Source organism: Colletotrichum siamense, assembly GCF_013390195.1.
Source record: "Colletotrichum siamense strain Cg363 chromosome Unknown KSG_Cg363_contig03, whole genome shotgun sequence".
Taxonomy (NCBI): Eukaryota; Fungi; Ascomycota; class Sordariomycetes; order Glomerellales; family Glomerellaceae; genus Colletotrichum; species Colletotrichum siamense.
The window spans coordinates 1528264-1552750 of NW_023501016.1; the positions used below are offsets into that span (position 1 = coordinate 1528264).

Here is a 24487-nt window from a genome sequence, read left to right on the forward strand (position 1 = left end):
ACCTGGAACCCACCCGACTGCCTCAGGCGGCGCCGTCCAGTGTCCGAAACTCGGCATCTCTTTTTGGGGGTTGGGGGGGAAGGCTTCAGTGTGCTGGAGACCACCACACGGGCGATTGTCGAATCATCCCCGCTGATCCCATGTGAACACGATTGCAGTATTCCCTTCCCCGAACGAGGTTTGGGCTTGTTTTCCCCAACTCCCTCCAACAACCGCCACTGCCCGCGGCTACCTAAATTCGACCCGACTCCAAACCGCCCAGAGAGGTCAATTTTCGTCCACGGCTGCCAACTCGGCAATTGTTGCGCTCTGGTGATCCTCTGCCTGGCGCACGTCCGCTGAGGTTTTTGTTGTTGCTGCCTCGCTTCTCTCACCTCTCTGTCCACTACACCTCTCTCAACAACCCCGCCGAACCACTCTCGGTCTACGACGATCCTCCCCACGAGAGGAAAAAAAAAACCCCAAAAAAAACCACGTTTCCCTCGGACTTGTCGTCGGTCTTCACGACCTGCCTCACCTGAGTCCGACGGCCCAACATGGCGGAACTCGATACATTGGACATCGTTGTCCTGGCCGTAATCCTCCTCGGAACGGCGGCCTACTTCACAAAGGGCAAGTATTGGGGTGTCGTCAAGGACCCCTACGCCAACGCCTTCGCCAACGCCAATGGAGCAAAGGCCGGCAAGACGAGAAACATCTTGGAGAAGATGGATGAGTCTGGAAAGAACTGCATCGTCTTCTATGGTTCGCAGACTGGTACCGCCGAGGACTACGCCTCGAGACTCGCAAAGGAGGGCAAGAGCCGCTTCGGCCTCGAGACCATGGTCGCCGACCTCGAGGACTACGACTACGACAACCTCGACTCCATCCCCTCTGACAAGGTCGTCATGTTCGTGCTCGCCACCTACGGCGAGGGCGAGCCTACCGACAACGCTGTTGACTTCTATGAGTTCATCACTGGCGAGGACGTCTCCTTCTCCGAGGGCAACGATCCCGCTCTGAGCAACCTCAACTTCGTCGCTTTCGGTCTCGGCAACAACACCTACGAACACTACAACTCCATGGTCCGCAACGTCACCAAGGCTCTCGAGAAGCTCGGTGCCAACAGAATCGGTGAGGCTGGCGAGGGTGACGACGGCGCTGGGACCATGGAAGAGGACTTCCTTGCCTGGAAGGACCCCATGTGGGCTGCCCTGGCCGAGAAGATGGGTCTGGAGGAGCGCGAGGCTGTTTACGAACCTACCTTCAGCATTATGGAGCGCGAGGGACTCGACGCCTCTTCGCCCGAGGTCTACGTAGGAGAGCCCAACAAGATGCACCTCGAGGGTACCGCGAAGGGTCCCTTCAACGCTCACAACCCTTACATTGCCCCCATCGCCGAGTCCAAGGAGCTGTTCAGCGTCAAGGACCGCAACTGCCTGCACCTGGAAGTCGACATTAGCGGATCCAACCTGTCCTACCAGACTGGTGACCACATCGCCATCTGGCCCACAAACCCCGGTGAGGAGGTCGACAGCTTCCTCGAGCTCGTCGGACTTACGGAGAAGAGACACTCGGTCATCAGCGTCAAGGCTCTCGAGCCCACCGCCAAGGTTCCTTTCCCCACGCCCACCACCTACGATGCCATCATCCGCTACCACCTCGAGATCTGCGCCCCTGTTTCCCGTCAGTTCGTGTCTACGCTCGCTGCCTTTGCTCCTTCTGAGGAGATCAAGGCCGAGATGATCAAGCTCGGAGGCGACAAGGACTACTTCCACGAAAAGACCGGCACCCACTTCTACAACATCACCCGATTCCTCGACTCCGTCAGCGGCGGCCAGAAGTGGACCAACATCCCCTTCTCCGCCTGGATTGAAGGTCTCACCAAGCTCCAGCCCCGCTACTACTCCATTTCCTCGTCCTCTTTGGTCCAGCCTAAGAAGATCTCCATCACCGCCGTTGTCGAGAACCAGATGGTCCCTGGCCGCGAGACCCCCTTCCGCGGTGTCGCCACCAACTACCTCCTGGCCCTCAAGCAGAAGCAGAACAACGACCCCGAGCCCACCGCCTTCGGCCTCACCTACGAGATCACCGGTCCCCGCAACAAGTACGACGGCATCCACGTCCCCGTCCACGTTCGCCACTCCAACTTCAAGCTGCCTTCGGATCCCTCCAAGCCCATCGTCTGCATCGGTCCCGGAACCGGTGTCGCCCCCTTCCGCGGCTTCATTCAGGAGCGTGCCAAGCTCGCTCAGGACGGTGCCGATGTTGGCAAGACCATTCTCTTCTTTGGATGCAGGAAACAGTCCGAGGACTTTATGTACAAGGACGAGTGGGAGGTAAGACATCCCGCACACAAGACAGGCCCCATCGGTAATGTAAGGGACAACCAAGCTGACACACTTTCGCACAGCAATACAAGCAGGCTCTCGGCGACAAGTTCGAGCTCGTTACCGCCTTCTCCCGCGAGGGTCCCAAGAAGGTCTACGTCCAGCACCGCCTCAAGGAGCGCGCCGAGGAGATCAACCAGCTGCTCGAGAAGAAGGCCTACTTCTACGTGTGCGGTGACGCCGCCAACATGGCCCGCGAGGTTAACACCGTCCTTGGCCAGATCCTCTCGGAGCAGCGCGGCATTTCCGAGGCTAAGGCGGAGGAGATTGTCAAGAACATGAGGGCAGCCAACCAGTACCAGGTACGTTCATGCCCCACACACCCCTCGGTGACGAAAGCTCCTCTAACGTTTTGCAACAGGAGGATGTCTGGTCATAGACTCGGTCGCACACAGTACGCGGAGGGGTGTTGCGTTAGAAGAAAAGAAGATATTTGCTTGCGTATGACTGGACGGCATAGGTCCTCTATTAGGATATATGGTGGTTGGTTCTGGTATGGGATGTGTGCGCACGTCTTCTAAGCATAGGGCGGCGTATGTTATTGCATGTTGGAACAGGGAAATGACGGGAGTAATTTTTTTTTTCTCGGGATAAAGGGCTCTGCTCCCAGTCCTTTTTGTGTCTTGTCTGTCCCTCGTATCCTTCGGGATCGAAAGCGAGAAGAGAGCGGGTGCGGCTAATTGGTTCAATTTGGCATATAACCTTTTTTATTTCCTGAACTCTTTCCCGTTGGTCTCCCCCGCTGCTATTGCTCATCTTCACATGTAGGTACACCTTTTTTTCTTTTCTCGTGGGCTGTGGAGTTTGTACCGAGAGATGATTTCGTTCAGAGTATAGACATTCATGAGTACACACATTTCCACTGGGATGAGGCGACTTTGCATGTGACGTGTGAACTTCTTCTCCCCAGGAACATGAAAAGAGAGAACATTTTCCTATTTTGGTATCCGCGAGCGGATAAGCTGGTTTGGTGAAGTGTGGGGGCAGTGGGTGCTTGCAGCTGCTCTTCTTCCTTTTTTTTTTTTTTTTTTTCTTTTAATTCACGGCGTTGAGACCTTGATTCGTTCATGGACACCCAGTTGCGTTTGACATTTCCAGGTCAGGTTGGGAAACCCATGAAATAGCTCCCAACCATGAGAATATGCTTCTCTGCTATACCAGAGTACGTCTCACTACGCCATTGGGACGGGAGTGCGTCAGGATTGACAAACATGCTTGTTCGAGACCCGGGCGCGGGACGGGACGGGGATCCGATCGCCCCCGCAACCTTAGCAGGGCCTCGATGCCAAGAGATGGGTGTCGGGGGGATTGTCCATTGCCGGGTCTCAATCCCGGTCTTGCTGGGAAGCAAACAACCTTGAGTCTGCCTCCTCCCCGATGTAAACATCGCACATAAGCGAGGCGGCCCCCTTCATGAAGCCCGCCCAACCGGGCCTGAAGGGATCAAGAAAGACCCCCAGCATAGCAGGCTGCCGACAATGTGAGATCGCACCTCAATCCGATCAGATGCGTCGCCAGAGGCCCCGGGGCAACAACAATCAAGACACTGGGGGGGGGGGGGCAAGAAGTAAAGCCGAAGGAGCATTACCCCAACTTAGGCCTGGTTGTGATCGGAGACGGGCTTCCCTTCCGTCCCGTACGAGATGCCGCCCACTATCTCGCAGCAATTCCGTGCGACACTGTTCTGGTGTCTCTGGCAATAGCAGAGGCCCGGGACTGCCGGCTCCTATCTTGGCGGTGGAGCTTCGAGGAAATGCCCAAGACATGGTGACTCGGGCGTCGCTGCAAGACGGCCGAGGCAGCATATTGTTCCATCACCCCCCTCATGCGGCCGACCAGTCCAACCAAAATGGGCATCATCATTGTCCAATGAGCCCACAGGTCTTGGCCCCTTGAGATAGAGGCAGCGGTACTGTCATCTTCTCTGGCAGCTGTTGTGATATGTCTAGACGACTTATTTGGCAGAGAGGCAAGGGGTACGAATGCCTGACATAATGCACCAACACCAAAACGACAACCTGCAGTAAACTGCATCACACAGGCCGACGATTGCCTTGACCAGTGATTGCCGCTGCGAGATCGATCTCCGCCCCAGCCAATCTGCAATCTTTGCCTCTGACAGTCCGGATATTCCTTACCGCCACTTTGGACAAGTTCAGGGCTACCCACCTGTCATCTTGTCTGTCTCTTTGCAGAAGGGTGGCTGCCCAACTATCCGGCCAACGACGCCGCTGAAGGTGACAGGTCTTTCGATAGTCAGTTCACACTGTCGCCTGAGCCAGAGTAGATAGTTGACAGTCTTCTCTCAGTCTTGTGCCTAACTTGGCCTGGACCGCAGGTTAGCGGGATGGGGAAAGGTGCCCTGGGGCAGCGGGAAGTATGTAGATCGTGCTTTAATGTCGTTCTCGTCGGAATTCAGCCTCATAAACTTTCTTGTGACTTCACGAAAAGCTTGCCTAGCATCAGGTAGACGACGAGCAGCCGACAAAAGAAAACCGAGCAGGGTTCAATGAGAATCCTATAGCTGGGTTCGTCTCATGGAGTGCGTGAAAAAATGAGCGGCACGGCTTCCTCCATACCACCCCACGTCGTTTCTTTTTCCTGGCGCCGGCTTAAGCAGGGAAGACGCATGTTTAGTCTTCAGGTCTCAGCCAAACACAGGGAATTCGCTGGGATGGAGGGCTCGTCTGCTCTCTTCGGTTCGGTTGGTTTGGATTCGAAATTGGAATAGCCATACGGCAAGACTCGTGGCTCGACTGGGTTGTGCTCCGCAGAGTTATTCTGAGACCGCGTCGAGGTTCTAACGGACAACCACTATGATCTGCTCAATGCCACTACCCACTCAAAGACCGGAGATTATTGCAAACCTGTTCTCTCGAGACGCAGCATGACCGGAGAAGGCCATCTTGCAGGATTCGTCTAACCATGTGCCTCGAGAAAGGTCTCAGGTACCCGCTTCGCCACGTCCGACAGCTCTGGCCTTCCTTCAAAACCAGTGCGCCAGATCACGCCAGCCCCAGACTATCGTGAAGTGCAAGCCGCATGCCTCCTATTCCAAAGGTGGCTAGGGCCTGTTTCGTCTCCGAGTGAAAGGTTCTCAACAAAAAATAAGAAAGCGCGGATTCGGCCAATCTGGACGAACCACCTTCCACCCATCTTCCGGACTGCAGATTGCCTCTACCTGGCACTCAACGTCTCGTTTGGCAAGTCGGTTCGGCTTCGGCTGCCTCGATGCAATGATGTGCACCCTTGATCCTGGTGTTCGAGACTGCCAGATGTCAGGTGGCCAGTCGTCTTCCAGCAGCCGTGTGGGCGTGGTGGGTAGAGAGTGCTTTGCCTGCGAATGTAGATGCAGCGTGCCCAGTGATCTCTGCCAGCCATTGGCTTGCATCTGAACACTGATGTCGATGGGGATCAACTGCAGGTCGCAGACTTCAGGCTGGCCCTTTGCAGGAGAGACACCACAGGCAGCCCGAATTTCCTGAATCTCTGTGATCCGACAGCCACCTCTCTCTCTGCTTCTTGACGCTAACCCTGTCTCAGAGCCAGTGATCAGAAAAGCAACGAGGCGGGTGGACCATCACTCTATGACAACCACGCTTGGCTGCAGGGCAAGGGCTCTGGTCCGCAAAGCAGCGTACTTGGATGCGTACCATCCCATATAGAAGGGCAGATATCCCTCCTGCCCGCCCAGGTGTCCCCTATTTGTTCGGAAGATGGCACCTAGATAAACTTTTCTTCGCTTGCTTGACAAATCGTTCGTGGTTGAGCGGCTATTGGTATTCTTAGGACAAACGGACGGTGCATGGCGGTTGCTTTTTGATATCGGGATTTCCTTGTCGGTTTGGGTACTTGCAGCCTCGTCTTTGGGGACATTTCTTGGATATCGGACCGACGCAGACCACCAGTTGCGGACACGTGTGTCGCCAACAGCATCACCGTGGCATTTGGACGACTTAAAGAAGACACCCGGCCGAGATCATAGGCCAAGGTTGGTTGCCTCTGACTTATGATTCCGGGGAGAAACTGACGGCGTCTGCAGACATCAACATTATTAGAAACTGGTCGACATCTTCTGTCATCAATTGACAAGACACTGGGGAGAGAGTTCAACTACCTTCACTGCTGCGAGGATTTTGGTCTCATCGAAGAACTCGCCGTGTTTCTCCTCAGGACCACAGTAAGCCAACCGGAGCAGCACCCATTCATTCTCTCCCAACTCTCTGGTTGCGCACCAGGAGGAGCGTCGGCATCGAGACGTCATTCAAGAACGTGGCAGTCGAACTCCAGACCCTGCTGGCTGTAACCACCAAGGAGACAAGTCGAGATTTCCGGAGTCGCTCCTTTCTTTCTCTTGTCCTCGATATTGTCAGCAAACATCTCGTCGAGAAGGAATCAGCTAGTCTGGTCCTATCGAGCCATCCTTATCACTATCGCTTGCTTGTGTGTGTGAAAGTGGGAAGTCAAGAAGGATCTGAGCACATTTCCCCGAGGAAAGGAGGGCAGCCGGTGACATACTTCAAGGCAGGTAAGTCCATGCTCCTCAGGGGGTCCCGCCAACTTGGGAAAGCATCAGACCCGCGGAGACATTGCTGATGGGAAGGTGACAGGCAGGAACAGCATCTGTGAAGGAAGTCAGGCCCCGCAAGGAGCTCCCGCCCCGGCCATCTGGGAAAGAATCACCTTCCGGTGTCTCCGCTGACATCGTCACCCCCTTCTGTGTCTTCCTCCCAACAACATCATCTCCTTCCAAACCAAGCATCGAAATACGTTAGGTTGCCTTCCAGAAAGACCATTCTGGCAGCTTCCTCCTCTTCAAAGGGGCATTGACTGGAAAGGAAGCAAGTATCCTTAGGTATGGAGTCCAGCATCCGTCGCCCCTTTATTATCTCCTCGTCTCCCGTTATCCCCCCTCCTCCATCTCTTCTCCCGACCACAGCATCACCACCACTCTTGTTCCAACCATTCTCCCACAGTCTCTTTGACTCAGTTGCTCCCGATAGCTTGTTCCATCTTTTTTACTGATCACTCGCTTCTCCACAGAGTCTTTGGTAACAACATTTGCCATTGTCGGCGTCGATCGAGCTCGTCCTGGTTCCAAGGCCTTGATTCATCTCCAGACAACAAAGGTGAGTGGCGATGACATCCTACGTTCGCCCCCTTTACACTTCAAGGGCTTTTCCCCGTGTCCTGGACCTCATCTGCATCCATGTCTGCGTCAAGTTCTTCCAATGCCAGGTTCAGGAAAACGGGCGTCCATTTCCTGTCATCATGCCCCAAATTGGAGCCACACTGGTCCTCACCTTCGTTGACTTCCGCTGGTCAATGCATCGTTAATATTGACTGAGTTCCCCCTCCAGGTTCCCCCAATTAACCACTCTCCCCGCTTCTTGGAAGCATCTGGCATCGTTCGAAGTAAGTTGCTCTCGGAACACCTCCCTGTCACACCACCAGTCACGGGCGTCGTCTCCTCGCAATCATAGAGTCGCTGACAGCAGCCTTTCCAGACCTCGGACATGACTATGTCTTATCAGACTCACGCCATGGACTCCAAGCACTCCGTTGCCTTCGCCGGAGCCGGCACCCACGTCCCTCAGTATCCCGAGAACCAGCTTCCCGGCATGGTGTCCAACGTCGACTCCTTGACCGGTGCCATGAGCTCGTTCCAGGGCATGTCTCTGGGCCATAGCATGGGTCACAATGGCACCGGCATGGGCCAGATGAGCGCCCATACGTACATGGTTCCTCAGGATTACATCCTCGCTCCCCATCTGCCCGGTGCCGCCATGGGCATGGACCAGCTCTCTCAAGGTCCCTATGGCCCCGCTGCCGGAGGCTATCTTGCTGCCCCTGGACAGTTCAATCCTTACGTCCCCTATGGCATGATGCCGTTCACCCCTGGTCGTGCAGTCAGCGGCAGCGCGGTCCTCCAGGATCGTACGAACCGCAACCACAACGACGTTCCTGGTCTTGAGAACCGCCGTCACAGTGGTGGTTCTTACAGCACCACAGAGTCAGCTCCAACGACTCCATTCTACAACGGTGCCAAGAATGACAAGGGCCCTCGCGTCGCTGCTCTCGATCGTTCTACTTACACCACCCCATCTCCCCAACAGATCGTTGGTCCCAACATGTTCGTTGAACCTGCTGCCAAGCACGGCGTCATCAGCATTCCGGTTGACCGCAACCTGGAGGAGATGCTCAAGCAAGAGCCTCCTATCCCCAAGGCTGTCCCCGCCGTCTTCACTCCTGCTGCTCAGATGAAGACGCTGGACCAAAGCCTGGAGAACCGCATCCCCGGCAACCGCAATGTCTACATTCGTGGTCTTCACCCCACCACTGATGACGAGCTCCTGTACCGCTTCGCATCTCGTTTCGGTGAGGTCGAGACTTCCAAGGCCATCATCGATACCGCCACTGGTGCTTGCAAGGGCTTTGGCTTCGCCAAGTTCTTCGACGTTCGCGACTCGGAGATGTGCATTCGGGGCTTCCATCGTCTGGGATACGAGGTTGGCTTCGCTCGTGTAAGTCATTCGTCACTCCTCCATGCAAGAACATCGTCTGACATTTCTTCTAGGAGTCTTTCAACTCTCGTCTCAAGGCCGAGGGTGACGAGGGATCTACCAACTTGTACATCTCGAACCTCCCCAAGAGTCTCACCGAGAACGTGAGTGCCATCATTCACACAGACAAGATTGACTTGGCTGACTTTCCCAGGACCTCGGCGACATTTTCAGGGGTTACCATATCATGTCCTCCAAAATCCTTCGTGACAGCATGGGCAACAGCCGTGGCGTTGGCTTCGCTCGGTATGCTTGCTTCCGTCTCTGATGCTTTGGGATCTGGCACTGACAACATCACCAGCTTCGAGTCTAGAGACGTCTGCGACGCTGTCATCAAGCAGTTCAATGGCATCCCCATCGGCGAAGAGGGAATGGTCATGAACATCCGCTATGCCGATACTCCTGGTCAGAAGGAGTTGAAGCGTGTCACTGCCGAACGTCGCCAGTTCCGAACCAACGAGTACAACATTGGTGCCTATGGCACTCCTCTTGTTGGCATCCAGCCCAACATGTACAACCAGCCAGCTTGGAAGCGTGCCTTGCATGCAACCGCCCACACGTGAGTGTTCCTTCGTTTTGTCTCAGAAGGCAACCACTGACTTTGCACAGCGCATATGCGCCTCGCTCTTTGACTGGCGGTTTGGATCGCATGGGCAAGGGCGTCAAGTCTGAGGGCTACCAGGCGGGCAACACTGTTCAGGGAAAACCCCAGTACTGTGACCACCCTCGCCATTGGAGCGTTCTTCTTGACTAACTTGCTTCTGCAGATCGGCCGTTGAGGTCTCCGTCGAGGCCAGCAATGCCGACGATAGCGACGAGGGCGTGACAATCCATGCTGACGCGACCACACCGGTCATTGTCAGCACCCAGTCTTCGCCCGTTGTGAAGAAGGAGAGAAAGGAGCAAAAGGAGCAGAAGTGAGAGAATTGTCAGGAGCATTTGCATTTTCGGGGTACATCATTCACGTTTTGCCGCACAGTCTTCGGGTATTCTGGGCGCCGCAACAAATGGCAGTATCGGTTTTTGATCAGGGAACATGTTATGCTCTGAGGTAGCTGATACTCTTGCCGCATTCAGCCCGGTTGGGCCAGCTCTAATTCTTCTTGTACTTTAGCTTTTTTTGGGGGCAATTCAATTGGGACGGAGCTTTGTCCTTTGCCGTACTTATTTGTCCAATGTTTTGTTGTAACGTGCCATCCAACACCGAATCGAATTTCAACCATGTGATGCTTGACGGCGACACGAAGAGGGATGGACGAATTTCTATCGCGTTTATTTTCAAGTGATGTGTCATGTCTACGTTACCGTCAACTTCGAAAACTTCTGGGTATCTATTTGTTCCTGTCCCTCGCCAGCCTTGTCTTCATGGCCACCGACAACAGGCTCTTCGTCCTCCGCCTCGTCGTCGTCGTCGTCCTCCTCTTCATCTTCATCTTCCTCCTCCTCATCATCGTACTCCTCTCCAGCCTCGCCGTCCAGGTCATTGTCTTTGGACGAGGCCTGCTCTTGAATGGCCTTCTCCAGATCCTTGGCCATCTTCTTGGTGAAGCCAGATGCCTCAACGGTTGCGTCGAGGCGGGTCGCACCATCCTTTCCAACCGTCTTCTTCGCATCCTTATAAAAGGGGCCCGGGGTGGTGGGTGTGAAGTGGAATCTCTTTTGGAAGAATCGCTTGATGCAGTTGACATCTCGGTCAAAGTACATTTCAGCGTTAGTATGCTCCATTGAAACCATTTGTGGGAAGTCGATGACAATGGGAACTAGCTTGATGGATTCCTCCTCGCCTTCCTCTGTCTTCGTGGTGGTCGTCTCTTCCTTGATCAGGATGTTGAATTCATTGAAATCACCGTGAATCAGTCCATGTTTGGCCAAACGCAGGATCAGATCGATCAGCTCGGCGTACAACGGAGCCGGGTCCGGAACTGCAGATATCTGGCGAAGGGGAAAGGAGTCGATGAAGGACATGACGATGGTGTGTCGGTTCTGGGCAATGGGGTCGGGTACGGGGAAGCCTTCTGCCTTGAGCGCCTTCATGAACGCAAACTCCTTCATGGCAGCTAAGCGCGAGAGGTACATCCATGATCCCGACTGGTTCTTCTTGAGATAGTCTCGGTTGGACTTGACGGTACGGAAAGAAATGCGACCCAATCTGTGGATCTTGAGGATGAGCTGTTTGCCCTTGTCGTCGGCAACCATCATGATGTCACTCTCCTTTCCAACACCGACTCTGCTTCCCACGCTGTAGACCTCCTTTCGCGTCGAGTAGGTGTGCATGGCAAGGTAGTCGAGACCTCCATAGGACAATCGGTAACCGTCGTACTTGGCCTCCTTGACGCGGGCAATGAGGCCGACCTTGGCGAGGTTGGAGATGGACTTGTGCACGCCATTTGCGCCACCACGGAGTCGCGACAGCTTCTCGATCAACACGGTCGGAACCAGCTCGTGGTTTTTGCTGCCTTGCTCAACCTGGGGCACCTGTAAGTGGGCTGCGAGGGGTCATGGAGGGGTAGAATCCGTACAGCTGCGAGGACTTTCCAGTCCTCAGACGCCAGATGGCGCAGTGCCTTGGTATCCAAATGCATCTTTCAGAGTTTTCGATTGTCCAAGTCGGGTTTGAGGGTTTTCTCTGCATGTAAATAGACGCTTGCACGGGGAACCGAGATATCACACCTCGTTTCGCGGCCCAAGTCAAACGAAAAGTTCGATATTTTGCCCACCAGCAAGGTGGGATGGCTTATCGATAAGAACCGGCCCCGGGATACTTGCGACGGAACCGGCAGGACGATTGATGACAAGTCCGGGTCACGTGCCTTGGAGGTCTGTGCACAGCAAGCAGGCTGCAAGGCTGCTCGCGTAACCAGGGACGGGAGCTTCGATGTTGCTTAGCTTTACAACAAAGCTCTCCCACCTTCCATCCCTCTCGATTTCAACCACTCACGACCTCAACCTCTCCCGACAGCAATCATCGACCGGTGTATTATTTCCTATCGATACTTCCATCTCCGCGCCAATTCTTGACAAAAATCCCGAGGACGCATCCCGCCCGCCCAGAGTCCACAACACTACGTCAAGATGGCGCAGGACAGCGAGAAGCCCACCGCCGCCGACAAGGGCAAGGGCAAGGCCGTGGAGGACGGCAAGAAGGACAAGACTCAGGTCAACGGCAAGAAGGAGGATGAGAAAATCATCGATTGTGAGAGCATCTCAGGGCGAGCTGGAAGGTGCAGGTGGCTAACCGTTTGCAGCCGCGGAGGAGCTCAGCGAGGAGGACCAACAGCTCAAGAACGAGCTGGACATGCTCGTCGAGCGTCTGACGGTGCGTGCAGTCTCGCCAAGGAGGGTTTTATCGGATTGTATGCTGACAATTGAAACCAGGAATCCGACTCCTCCCTCTACAAGCCGGCCTTGGAGGCCATGAAGAACTTCATCAAGACGTCGACCTCGTCAATGACGGCCGTGCCGAAGCCCCTCAAGTTCCTCAGACCACACTACGAGACGATGACAAAACTGTACGAGGACTGGCCAGAGGGCGACAACAAGGTCTCACTCGCGGATGTCCTGTCAGTGATTGGCATGACGTATTCAGACGAAGACCGACAAGATACCCTCAAGTACCGCCTGCTGGCACCCTCATCCGATATTGGCTCCTGGGGTCACGAATACACCAGGCATCTGGCCCTCGAGATTGGTGAGGTTTACGGAAAGAGGATAAACGCCGATGAGCCCACGAAGGATCTGGTCGATCTCGCCCTGATCCTCATTCCTCTGTTTCTCCAGAGCAACGCCGAGGCCGATGCCGTAGATCTGATGAGCGAACTCGAGATCATGGACCAGATCCCCAACTACCTGGACAAGGACACCTACGGACGAGTGTGCCTGTACATGGTCAGCATGGTCAACCTCCTCACCTACCCCGACAACGAGCTATTCCTCAGGACCGCCCACGACATCTACCTCAAGTACAAGGAGTACACTCTGGCAATGACCCTGGCTATCCGTCTGAACGACATCGACCTGATCAAGGATGATTTCGAGAAGGCCGGTGACCCCGCTCTCAAGAAGCAGCTTGCATTCTTGATTGCGCGCCAACGGATCGTGCTGGACTTGCCCACCGATGAGGGCGACAATGCGATCGTCGAGTGCTTGTCCAACCTCAAGCTCTCTGACCACTTCAAGTCTCTGGGTAAGGAGCTCAACATCCTTGACCCCAAGACGACCGAGGACATCTACAAGAGCCATCTCGAGAGCAGCCGTGTTGCTGGAATGACCAACCTGGATTCCGCCAGGCACAACTTGGCCGCTGCCTTTGTGAACGCCTTTGTTAATGCCGGCTTTGGCAACGACAAGATGATGCTGGTGGAGCAGGACAAGGAAAGCTGGGTGTGGAAGACGAAGGGTGACGGCATGATGTCGACGGTGGCTTCCTTGGGTACTTTGCTTCTGTGGGATGTCGAGGCTGGCTTGGACAAGATCGACAAGTACACGTACGCTGCAGAGCCCGAGATCCTGGCTGGTTCCATGCTTGCTATTGGTATCATGAACTCCGGAGCCCGCGTTGACTCTGAGCCCGCATTGGCTCTGCTGGGTGACGAGGACAAGCTGCACCACAAGAACCCCCTCGTCCGAACGGCCTCCATCATGGGCCTGGGTCTCTCCTACGCAGGCTCCAACAACGAGATGCTGCTGGAGCTCTTGCTGCCTATCATCACCGACTCTTCCCAAGAGATGCAGATCTCCGCCATGGCTGCGTTGTCGTGCGGTCTCATCTTCACGGGATCTTCAAACCCCGAAGTCAGCGAGGCGATTGTCACCACGCTGCTGGACGACGAGCGCAAGAACCAGCTCACCGACAAGTGGACCCGATTCCTTGCCCTTGGTCTTGGTCTGCTCTTCTTCGGCCGCCAAGAGGAGGTGGATGTCATTCTTGAGACGCTTAAGGCTGTTGATCATCCCATGGCTAAGCCTACAGCCGTTCTGGCGGAGATTTGCGCCTGGGCAGGCACTGGTGCCGTCCTGAAGATTCAGGAGCTCCTGCACATCTGCAACGAGCACATTGAGGACTCGGACGAGAAGAAGGGCGACGAGCTCCTCCAGTCGTATGCCGTTCTCGGTATTGCCCTCGTGGCGATGGGCGAGGATGTCGGCCAGGAGATGGTTCTGCGCCAGTTCGGTCACCTCATGCACTACGGCGAGCCCAACATCAGGAGGGCAGTTCCCCTGGCCATGGGTCTCATTAGCCCCAGCAACCCCCAGATGAAGGTCTACGACACGCTCTCAAGATACAGTCACGACAACGACAACGATGTTGCCATCAACGCCATCTTCGCCATGGGTCTGTTGGGTGCTGGCACCAACAACGCCAGATTGGCTCAGCTGCTCCGCCAGCTGGCCAGCTTCTACCACCGCGACCAGGAGTCTCTCTTCATGGTGCGCATCGCGCAGGGTCTTCTGCACATGGGCAAGGGAACCATGTCTGTCAACCCCTTCCACACGGACCGCAACGTCCTCTCCCGTGTTGCTGCGTCCGGTCTGCTCTCAGTGCTGGTTGCCATGATCGACGCGAAGCAGTTCATCACATCAAACTCACACTACCTGCTTTACTTCCTGGTCACAGCGATGCACCCCCGTTTCTTGGTGACGCTGGACGAGGACCTCAAGCCCCTCAAGGTCAACGTCCGCGTTGGTCAGGCGGTGGACGTTGTCGGCCAGGCCGGCCGCCCCAAGACGATCACGGGCTGGCAAACACAGAGCACGCCGGTCGTCCTGGCGTACGGAGAGCGTGCCGAGCTTGAGGACGAGCAGTACATCAGCTTGAACAGCACACTAGAGGGACTGGTCATTCTGAAGAAGGTGAGCTAATTTTATTTCCGTGGATGTGTTCGAGGATTGATGCTAACGAATGATAGAACCCCGACTGGGAGGCGGACAAATAGAGCGTTATGACTGATTTGGGGTCTTGGGATCGTTGGTTCAGGCTCGGGGCTGGGACACGATACACTGTATAGTAATTCTACATCTGCGAGTGGCATGCGGAACAGCATCAGACAGATGGGATCCCACGAATAGACGGATCGATATTGCAATGACACGGCGTTGTTTTACCCTTTCTAAAGGAAGTTCTTTCATTGTCGGGCCGTGACCTGAGGTTTGGTGGTTGGAGGGTTCAGAGGCTACTCTCGAGCGCAGCGAGTTGCCATGATGACCATGGTGATGTCGTGCACGATATGCTGCCCACTGCTCAAGTTCTGACAAAGTTGGCACAGACGCAGGCGAACTAGCCAGCCCAGAATGCTCAGGTCGCGCCGAAAGTTGCCCATTGAGTCACAGAACGAGAGAGGAAGAGGGAGATAATGGCGGCCACGATGAATTGTCGTCCGTCTTCCTTGTACGTAATACACGTCACAATGGTTGGTGGTGGGATATTGCCTGTTCACGATACGGGGAACGGGGAAGACGGGATAGATAGGCATTGGGGGGACCCTTGACGGGGGACGGAGAGGCATGCAGGCCCTCCTCTGTAAATTGCACCACCAAGCTGAGAGAGTGATTGGGGACGGCACGGCGTAGGACGCCGATTTGCGGGTTGCGACAGTGGTGTTCGCCCCTCCTGGGTGTCGTTCGGCTTCGCTAGTGCGTGTTGGTGGGAGGGTCGGCCATCCAGATGTGGGCAACGACAAGCATCGGGTGCGTGGCGGGGGGACCGGGGGTCGGGGTTAGGAGGGAGGGGCGATGGGCAAGCAGGCATCGCATCGGATAGTGTACTTTTTTTTTTTTTTTTGGTGGTGGCCAGGTGAGAGAAGGAGGAAAAGGCGATGGGCTGGTCGGGCCGTTGGGCGGTGCTTGAATCCGGGGTCCCGGTCGCTTTGCGCGGCGGAGTCGGAGGATGGCCGTGTTCGTGTTATCTCTGGGGTGTGTTTGGGCGGTGGATGTTTTTTTCTGGTGATGGGTGATGGTGCATGGTTGGTATGGACGGCGAAGCGAAGAGCTGAACGTGAGCTTGGGGGAGATGGTGAGAGACATGCTTAATGCAGCATTTCAGCGGCCTTTCCCTGTTATGTCATTGGCTGGTGAGTCAGGCGATTCCAAGATTGATTGCATGGCAGATCAGTTGCGGAGAGCGTGCGTGCGCCCTATGTGTGCGCCCTGTAAGTGACACGCTTGTATCCGTACTCTGTGAGGTAGGTAGGTTCTCACAATGGCGACTACACTAAGGCAGGCCGAGGAGGATGACAGGACAACCCGTGGACGGGATGGCTTGGCGAGGTGGTGGGCAGCGAAGTAGCGCAATTGCAGGCGGGCAGACAGGCTGGTCCGAGTGGGTATGGCGACATGGGAAGCACCAACCGCCATGGTCTAGCCGCACTTTCCCATGACAGATCAGAGAGACACGGCGGGCAATGGCGACCGCCGGGGAGGCAAGCAGGGTCGGATGGAGGGGGGGACCCTGGGAAACGCAGCTCCCGTCCTTGTCGGCCGGCGCGATCTTGCTCACAATTATTACGGGCGCGTCTTAAGATGGTCAGATTCCCCAGCTTTTGCCTCGGGAACCACTCATACTGCATCGTCCAATATCAACCAACCTTGCTGTAGGTGTGCCACGCCGTGGGCAGCGAGCCGCGCTTACTTGCCTATCTATCTATCTAGTCTGCCCGGTACCCTCCTCCGACTCCTTTTCTCCCCGAGTTTTCTCCTATCGTTATTTGCTTCCTGGCATTGTCGTCGCCGTTGTTGACCTGCTGAGAGACGAAAAAAAAAGAAACGAATCATACGACGAAGTTTCACGGGCAGTTGGTACGCCTGCGACGTTGTGTGTCCGTCTCTGCTGGCGCATAAGAGTAATACATCGGGAGCGCAACCGGCCCTTTTGGAGAAGTGAGCACACCGGTCTCGGCACACACGCCGCTCATCGCCTTGTTTATATCGCCGCCGTCTCACAAGACATTCAAGACACGAGCTTCCGGCCGGATTGGATTTGGCTTTGCGATCACTTACATCATTGCGCCGGACTTTCGACCGTTGACAAACAAAAGAGTTAGAGAAAACTGTCGGCCGGCTAAATAGGGAAAAGAAGGGGATCTTCAGCGATCAACATCAACCACCGATAACATGGGCGACGACCGCTCAATCCCAATCAAGGCGGCATCCTCAAGCCGCGACTTCGTCTCGCAGCTCAGCTCCTCTTTCCGCTCAGGAACACCAACCGCCCAAGAACTCCTAGCCAGGGATCTGGCAGAGTGCTCAGACGAAGAATATGTCGACGAGAATGAGGATGCTGTCGGCTCCGCTTCAGAGTCCGACGAGCAGGAAGGACCGCTGTTCTACCGGCGGCCCAGCGGTGTCGCCTTTGGCACATCGCGCCCGGTTATGAACCCGCAAACTGTCGACTTGGAGGAGCCGCCATTCCTGACCCGCGTCGAGAAGAAGCAGTCACGCGACGCTGAGAGGAGTCTACTCCGGGACAACCACGTTCTCCCGCCAAAACACCCCCGACCACCACACGAGCCTTTCTACCGCCGTGCATATCGTCGTCTCTTCAGCACAAAGGTCCCGCTTGAGCCTCACGACGAGGAAGCCCCGCAGATTGTCGTCCGCCGTCCGACCGAGTCAACTCCCCTGCTGGCCGGTGCCACCCCCGCGCCCGGGGCTCCGGAGGACGGCCACGAGCACCTCAACGAGCAATGGGAAGCTGCCGTCGCGACGGGCCATCTGCGGACGACATGGCAGCGCGAGTCCAAGACTATAGTTCAGTATGCGGCTCCCCTAGTTGTTACGTTCATGTTGCAGTACTCTATCAACGTCGTGTCCATCTTCACCGTTGGTCGCATCGGCAAGATGGAGCTCGGCGCCGTCAGTCTGGCGTCCATGACCGCGACCATTACCTGCTATGCCCCCTTCCAGGGTCTCGCAACCAGTCTCGATACTCTCTGCGCCCAGGCGTACGGCTCTGGGCACCGTCACTTGGTCGGTCTGCAGCTGCAGCGCATGACGTACTTCCTGCTTATGTGCTTCTTGCCGTTGGCCGTGTTGTGGTTCTTCGGAGACGCGGTTCTGGGCGCCATCATCCCGGAGCCTGAATCCGCGCGGCTCGCGGGCATTTACCTGCGTGTGCTGATTCTGGGCGGTCCAGCTTTCGTTTGCTTCGAAGGCGGGAAGCGGTTCGTGCAGGCGCAGGGTCTGTTTCAGGCAACGACGTGGGTGCTCCTGATTGCGGCGCCCATCAATGTCTTTGTCAACTGGTTTCTGGTCTGGCATCTCAACTGGGGCTACATTGGCGCGCCCGTCGCCGTCGTCTTCACCCAGAACCTGCTTCCGCTGCTGCTGTTCCTCTACGTGCGCTTCGTCAACGGCTCTCAATGTTGGGGCGGTTTCAGCAGTCGCGCCCTGTCCAACTGGGGACCCATGCTGCGCCTGGCGCTGCCTGGTATGATCATGATCGAGGCCGAGTACATGGCGTTCGAGGTCCTGACGCTATTCTCGAGCCACTTTGGAGCAGAGTACCTGGCGGCGCAGAGCATCGTGCTCACGCTGACAGCCATCACGTACCAAATCCCGTTCCCAGTTAGCATCGCAGCGTCCACCAGAATCGCCAATCTCATCGGTGCAGGGTTGGTGGATGCGGCAAAGACTACCGCCAGAGTGGTAAGTTTTCACTAGCCTTCCCGCTTAAATCATCTGAATTTCTGCCACTTGTTTCGGGATTTAAAGTAGAATAAGCTAACGTGTTGTGCCAGGCATTTGCCGCAGCTCTCATCGTGGGCCTGTTCAACTTCACGGTGTTCAGCAGCCTGCGCTTCCAGGTGCCCAAGCTCTTCACGAGCGACGAGGAGGTCATCGCCATCGTGGCGGACGTGCTGCCGCTGTGCGCGCTGATGCAGGTCTTTGACGGCCTCACCGCGGGTGCTCACGGGCTGTTGCGCGGCATCGGGCGGCCCGCTATTGGCGGGTACACCAACCTGGTTGTGTACTACCTCATTGCGCTGCCGGTGTCTTTCGGGACCGGGTTCGGGCTCGACTGGAAGCTCAAGGGGTTGTGGACCGGCGTCACGGGCGGTCTTGCGCTGTAAGTGTTTTCGCTACTTTTCTCTCCTCCCGTTGGACAGTGAAACGAGTCTCTTCTCTCTCTGATGGAACGAATGCTGACGGTTGTTTTGAACGTAGTGTCTCTGTGATTGAGTACGCTTTCGTCGTCCTCTTTGACTGGAACCAGGCGGCGAGGGAAGCGGAGTCGAGGAACAGCGCCCAGTGAAACGAGAGGGGCTCCTTGGCCGTTGGGGGGGATGTTGCTTTATGACAAAAAGTCCTTGCGGGGTGACATATACGATGACATTGCTGTTGCGTTTTCTTTTCAGCGATCGGATCGTTTCAGGCAAGAAAAGTTCTGCTTTAGCATATACATACACACATGAAGGGGGAAAGTTGCCTAGGAAAAGAGGAGGTCTTGTTTTAATCATAATGCGCGACGATGATGTCCATGATGCATTCTGTAGCGTCTCAAATTTGTAGTTGTCTTTTTGCTCCTTAATGGGTAGCACAGCAAGCAAGTTTTTGTCCCATTGGGTTAATAGTTACCTTGGTGCAATTTTACGTGGGGATCAAGTCGCAGCAGGAGAAGAAGTTCTCGAACGAAGGATTCGTTTCAAGTCTGTTCTTCTACCACTTCAGCGGTGCCTTTGGAGGCGTGCTGCTTGGTTTGAGGAAGTTTCCTGCGACTGCGACATGGGAAAGCTCAGACGATGACGGACGTCCGTGGTTTTTCTTTTGCCCTCGTTTTGGTAGGTTCGTTCAAGGTGGTGGGAGGGTTCCTAAAGGGCTTGGCCGGTGCGAGAGCGATGCGGAGGTCGGGCTTAGAGAGTTTTGGAAAATTGAGGACCCGTGCCGAGGGACTGTTTTTTGTCCTGATACGGGATTAGAAGTAGATGAGAGATGTTGGTGCAGTTTAGTTACAGTGTTGTTATCAAGCTCAAGAAAACACTTTTGGCGAATATAGGTTGATGCTCTGTGAGTTGAGAGCACGGAAACATTCACAATGTTTCCGTGGGCATTTGTGTCCGAATACCCGCAATACGCTCGCTGCAGAAAAAGTATCCGTGTTGGGCTTGGTCTTGCAAGGGTCGATTAGTACTTTATGACATGACAGCAGCTCCTAAGAGTGAAGGTTGGTTGGCTTGGTGGGGAGGGCGCTGGGGGCCTCGACCAACCCCTCCGTCCAGCAGCTTGCACCACCCCATAGCTGAAGCGAGGCGGTGATTCCTTAAACAGCACTTATTTGCGTTTGCCTTACCTGAAACCCCTGTCAGTGCGCGATTTATTGCCCCTCCACGCCACTTTTTACTATTAACAATAACACTACTAATATTAATTAACGCACTTTTCGACATAATTCAGGCTTTTTAATACTATTTAGAGTATAATATAGGTATAATATTATAATACTAGAGTAGGATAATAATAATCCTACTTCTATATAACTAATATAGTTATTAAAGCTAATAGTATTATATAAAAGTGAGAATATCTCCTCTAAACTAAGATTTATACTAATAAAACTAATAATATAAAAATCCTTCTTATTTACTTTAGTTCTCTAAGAAAAAGATTATAAAAAAGAGCTTATACTATATTAATTTTAATCTAACTTAAAATATATTACTTTTAATAAAATAGCTATAATAAGGAGCTTTTAGTTAATTATAAAAAGGATAGTAAAATCTTTTATTAGCTCTAAGAGAGGTAAAACTAGCTTAATTAATAGGAGGTATAGTAGTAATTAGAACTCTTAAAGTAAAGTAAATATAAGAAGAAGAAGGTTTTATATTAGTAGTAGTATATATAAACCTATAATTATAGTTATTACTTAATAACCTTAGCTATAGATAAACTTTATAAATAAGTAGTATAACTTATTAATATTAGAGGTAATAGAGGATAGTACTAATAAAGTTAAAGAGATACCTATAAAATAGCTAGAAATTAATAATATTAAAGCTATTACTAAGCTTATAATTAAGACTTCTATTAAGCTACTAATTAATCTTACTACTAAAGAAGATAACTTATTTAATAAGTATTTTTTATTACTTCTATTATAACTATTATTATTACTACTACTTCTTATAGAGGTTTAAATCTATATAAAGATTAAGATTATTAAGAATAAAGTTAAGATATAACTAAACCTTAAGTTTAAAGAATTAAACCTAAGTAATTTCTACTTAATAGTTAACTATATTATATATAATATAATCTAAGACTTTAACTATAAATATAAATTATAATATAATAACTACTCTTTTAAGTTTCTCTCTATTTAAGTCTTTTTTACTTCTAAGTTAAACTATTAAATAGTGTTCTTAAAAGAGATATTCTATATAAACTTAGAAAACATCAAAATATTATAATTATAGCTATTTAATTATTAGTAATAGCTTATTAATACTATCTCTAATAATAATAAGAAGAATAAGCTATTATAAATTAAAATTCTTATTAATATTATAATAAAAAAACTTAACTAATATATATTAATCTCTATAAACTACTATTATAAATCTTAGTAGTTATCTTTAATACTATCTAATATAGGTTCTATTTAAATAAACCTCTCTATTAGAGTAATATTAGTTTAAAACTCTATTAAAATACTTTTATAATTAAGTACTACCCTATAAACTTTATAGTAGAATAATAACTTTATTAAGCCTCTTCTTATTAAACTTAGTAATACTAATAAGCTATTATATTAATAGAGGTAATAGAGTAACTTATTATTAACTAGTAAGTTAAAGTAGAAGCTAACTTAAGATATTTATTAAGTAATTTAAGCTATATATAAATATAAATTAAAAGTTAAATATATTAATAACTATAATAATATTACTAGTAATTATTATATATCTTAACCTTTTACTTTAATAGGGCTACTATTATATCTTTAGATTAGCAAAATATACTTTATAGTTTAAGTAGAAGCTATAGCTAAAAGATTAATAACTATTAATAAAGCTTTAGAAGAGATTATTATAAATATAACTTTATATTATAATAGATACTTTATTAAGACTAAATCTAAGTTATAAAGTAAGATTATATTAAAGTTAAGAGGTAATAGAGGTAGTAGAAGTAATAAAAGTAATATTAATAGGTTTAATCTACTTTCTTACCTAAATATTATAAACTAAGTAAATATCTTATTACTACTACTATATTATAACTATATACTATTAAATTTTCCTTTTTATAACTATACTCCTACTTAGTTATTATTATTAATATTACTACTAATAAGGCTGCTATTAACACTACTATAAGCTAAGAAGTAAGATTTATTAATTTTATCTTCTTTACTACTTATTCTTTAGATTAAGCCTATATTATAACTTCTCTATAAATATCTATAGTATTTATAGAGAATAAAAGAGATAAGAGATAATAAATAGGATACTAATCTCTATACTACTCTTAATATTATCTTATAAGCTTATTTTTAACTTAAATCTCTTTAAAAAGTATTAATAGATTAGTTTAAAAAGAATAATATCCTTATAAATATTATAAAAGTAATTAGAAGCTAAATTAAGTAGTTCCTACTTAAGTAGTATATTATAGATTTAATAGTAAAAGATAGTTTATACTTACTACTTTATATTATTAAAAGCTAATTAATTTTTAAGTAGAAAACGTAATACTTCTTATTAATATTACTAAATAAGATCCTCTTACTAAATAAGATCCTCTTATTAAAATAACTAATTATATTTATTCTCTTATTATATCTCTTACTTAATTACTTAATAATAATAATAATAGTAAGCTTTAATAAGCAGAATAAGGTTTTTTCCTACTTCTTTATAATAATATAAAGATCTTAACTTTAATAACTAGTAGTAATTTATTTAATAAATAGGATATACCTCTAACGCTATAGCTGAGGAGAAATATATTATAATTAAAGCGTTATAAAGCTAACTAATTATTAAAATTAAATTGTTTTTTTTATATTAATATTATGTTATTTTAAGTAAAAGAGGCCCTTAATAGTATTAAAGTTAAATATAACTATAACTGCAAAATTAACTTTATAGTAAGCTCTCCTCTCTATTAGTATCTTTAACTATTTTAATATGAATACTATAGTAATAAAAGTGATTTAAGATAGTATTAGTATTACTAGCTACTTTAAGGGTATAGTTATAAAAGAAATTAGTAAAGAAAGTATCTATTACCTTAAGTTATTTAAATTATATAAATTACCTCTATAAGTAACTTTTAAGGTCCCTAAAAAACGCCTTAATAAGGTTAAAGTCTAGTAAGTATATAAGTAAGTATAATAACTTAATGCTATATTATTAGTAGGCCTCTTCTAATAGTCTCTTATTATATTATGCTGCGTTATTTATAACTAATACTAACTTTAGGCTAGGAAATACCTCTATCTTTAGTAATATAAAGTTCTTAATCTAAAATAAAAAGCTATTAGTATCTATATATCTAAGATAAATAATATAATTAAGAAAACTATTAATAGTGAGGGCTAATAAGATATAGTACTATATACCTCTTTTTAGAACGCTCTACTTTAATAGCTTTATGCTTTTTAGCGCCTAGCTTATACGTTTAGTACTACTTTAATAATTAATACTACTCTTATTAATAAAAATAAATATATTAGTAGTATAGTTATAGATTAATATGATATATACCTCTTATATAGCTTAGTTTTATTACTAAGTAATATATTAAATCTTCTTCTTCTTCTATTAGATCTTTTTGAGGTAATAAAAAATTACTAATATAGATATAGATAAATTAAACTCTTCTATAAGAAAAGCCTAAACTTTATTAAGATAGTAGTTAGTTTTATTATATAAAAGCTTAAAGATCACCTCTTTATAGATTAGTAATATCTTATAATACTTAGAACCTATTAGTTAATATAGTTTTAGTATATCTCTAAATACCTCTTATTATTAATAATAGATCTAAACTATTATAATATTATACTTAATAAGCTTTATAATTACTTTATTATTAAAATAGTAAATAGGTAATAACTCTTTTAGCTAAGCTTATTACTTACTACTTAATAGCTTTAGTATTATCTACTCTATAATATTAGTATAATTTTAATTAAATATAGCGCTAATAAAGAGGATAGATAGTAAGAGGGCTATATTATATATATTTTGCATTCCTAGATAGGTTTAGTAATAGGATCTCTAGTATTAATATAGTTAAAGCACTCTACTACTAAGAGATAGAATATAGTTATATAAGTATTATACTATAAAAAGAAGCTTATTAATAATACTAATAGTTAATTTATACTTAGATTTCATAATAATATATATTAATTTATTAATAATACTAATAGGATAGATAATAATAATATTATAAGCTTTAAATTAATACACTTAGTAATAGTTTTACTTATTTTAGCGCCTTAAGATGTATACTTAAGAGGAGTTAACCCTATAAGGATAAGTAGAGCGTTAGCTTATAGATTCTAGCAAAAGAAAGCTCTTTTGAAGCTATTAACGATTAATTTAGAGACTGCTT

At 49.3% G+C, this 24487-nt stretch overlaps 5 protein-coding genes across 5 annotated transcripts; 4 read left to right on the top strand and 1 right to left on the bottom strand.

Moving 5' to 3' along the window:
• Positions 1-536: 536 nt before the first annotated feature.
• cprA-0 (NADPH--cytochrome P450 reductase) lies at positions 537-2748 on the top strand (the record flags this gene model as incomplete). Its single annotated transcript, XM_036636272.1, has 3 exons — positions 537-2318; positions 2393-2671; positions 2731-2748. The coding sequence occupies 3 exons, from the start codon at positions 537-539 to the stop codon at positions 2746-2748; spliced, it is 2079 nt and encodes a 692-aa protein (XP_036498879.1).
• Positions 2749-7912: 5164 nt separating this feature from the next.
• On the top strand, positions 7913-9853 carry spo5 (Sporulation-specific protein 5; the record flags this gene model as incomplete). Its single annotated transcript, XM_036636273.1, has 6 exons — positions 7913-8893; positions 8947-9036; positions 9087-9178; positions 9234-9491; positions 9542-9643; positions 9700-9853. The coding sequence occupies 6 exons, from the start codon at positions 7913-7915 to the stop codon at positions 9851-9853; spliced, it is 1677 nt and encodes a 558-aa protein (XP_036498863.1).
• A 375-nt stretch (positions 9854-10228) lies between these two features.
• On the bottom strand, positions 10229-11514 carry rio2 (Serine/threonine-protein kinase rio2; the record flags this gene model as incomplete). Its single annotated transcript, XM_036636274.1, has 2 exons — positions 10229-11398; positions 11452-11514. 2 exons carry the CDS (start codon positions 11512-11514, stop codon positions 10229-10231), a joined length of 1233 nt encoding a protein of 410 aa, XP_036498864.1.
• A 490-nt stretch (positions 11515-12004) lies between these two features.
• rpn-1 (26S proteasome regulatory subunit rpn-1) lies at positions 12005-14865 on the top strand (the record flags this gene model as incomplete). Its single annotated transcript, XM_036636275.1, has 4 exons — positions 12005-12125; positions 12178-12248; positions 12308-14782; positions 14839-14865. The coding sequence occupies 4 exons, from the start codon at positions 12005-12007 to the stop codon at positions 14863-14865; spliced, it is 2694 nt and encodes an 897-aa protein (XP_036498866.1).
• A 2173-nt stretch (positions 14866-17038) lies between these two features.
• On the top strand, positions 17039-19178 carry CGCS363_v004427 (putative transporter; the record flags this gene model as incomplete). Its single annotated transcript, XM_036636276.1, has 3 exons — positions 17039-18571; positions 18664-18992; positions 19091-19178. 3 exons carry the CDS (start codon positions 17039-17041, stop codon positions 19176-19178), a joined length of 1950 nt encoding a protein of 649 aa, XP_036497866.1.
• Between the last annotated feature and the right edge of the window lie 5309 nt (positions 19179-24487).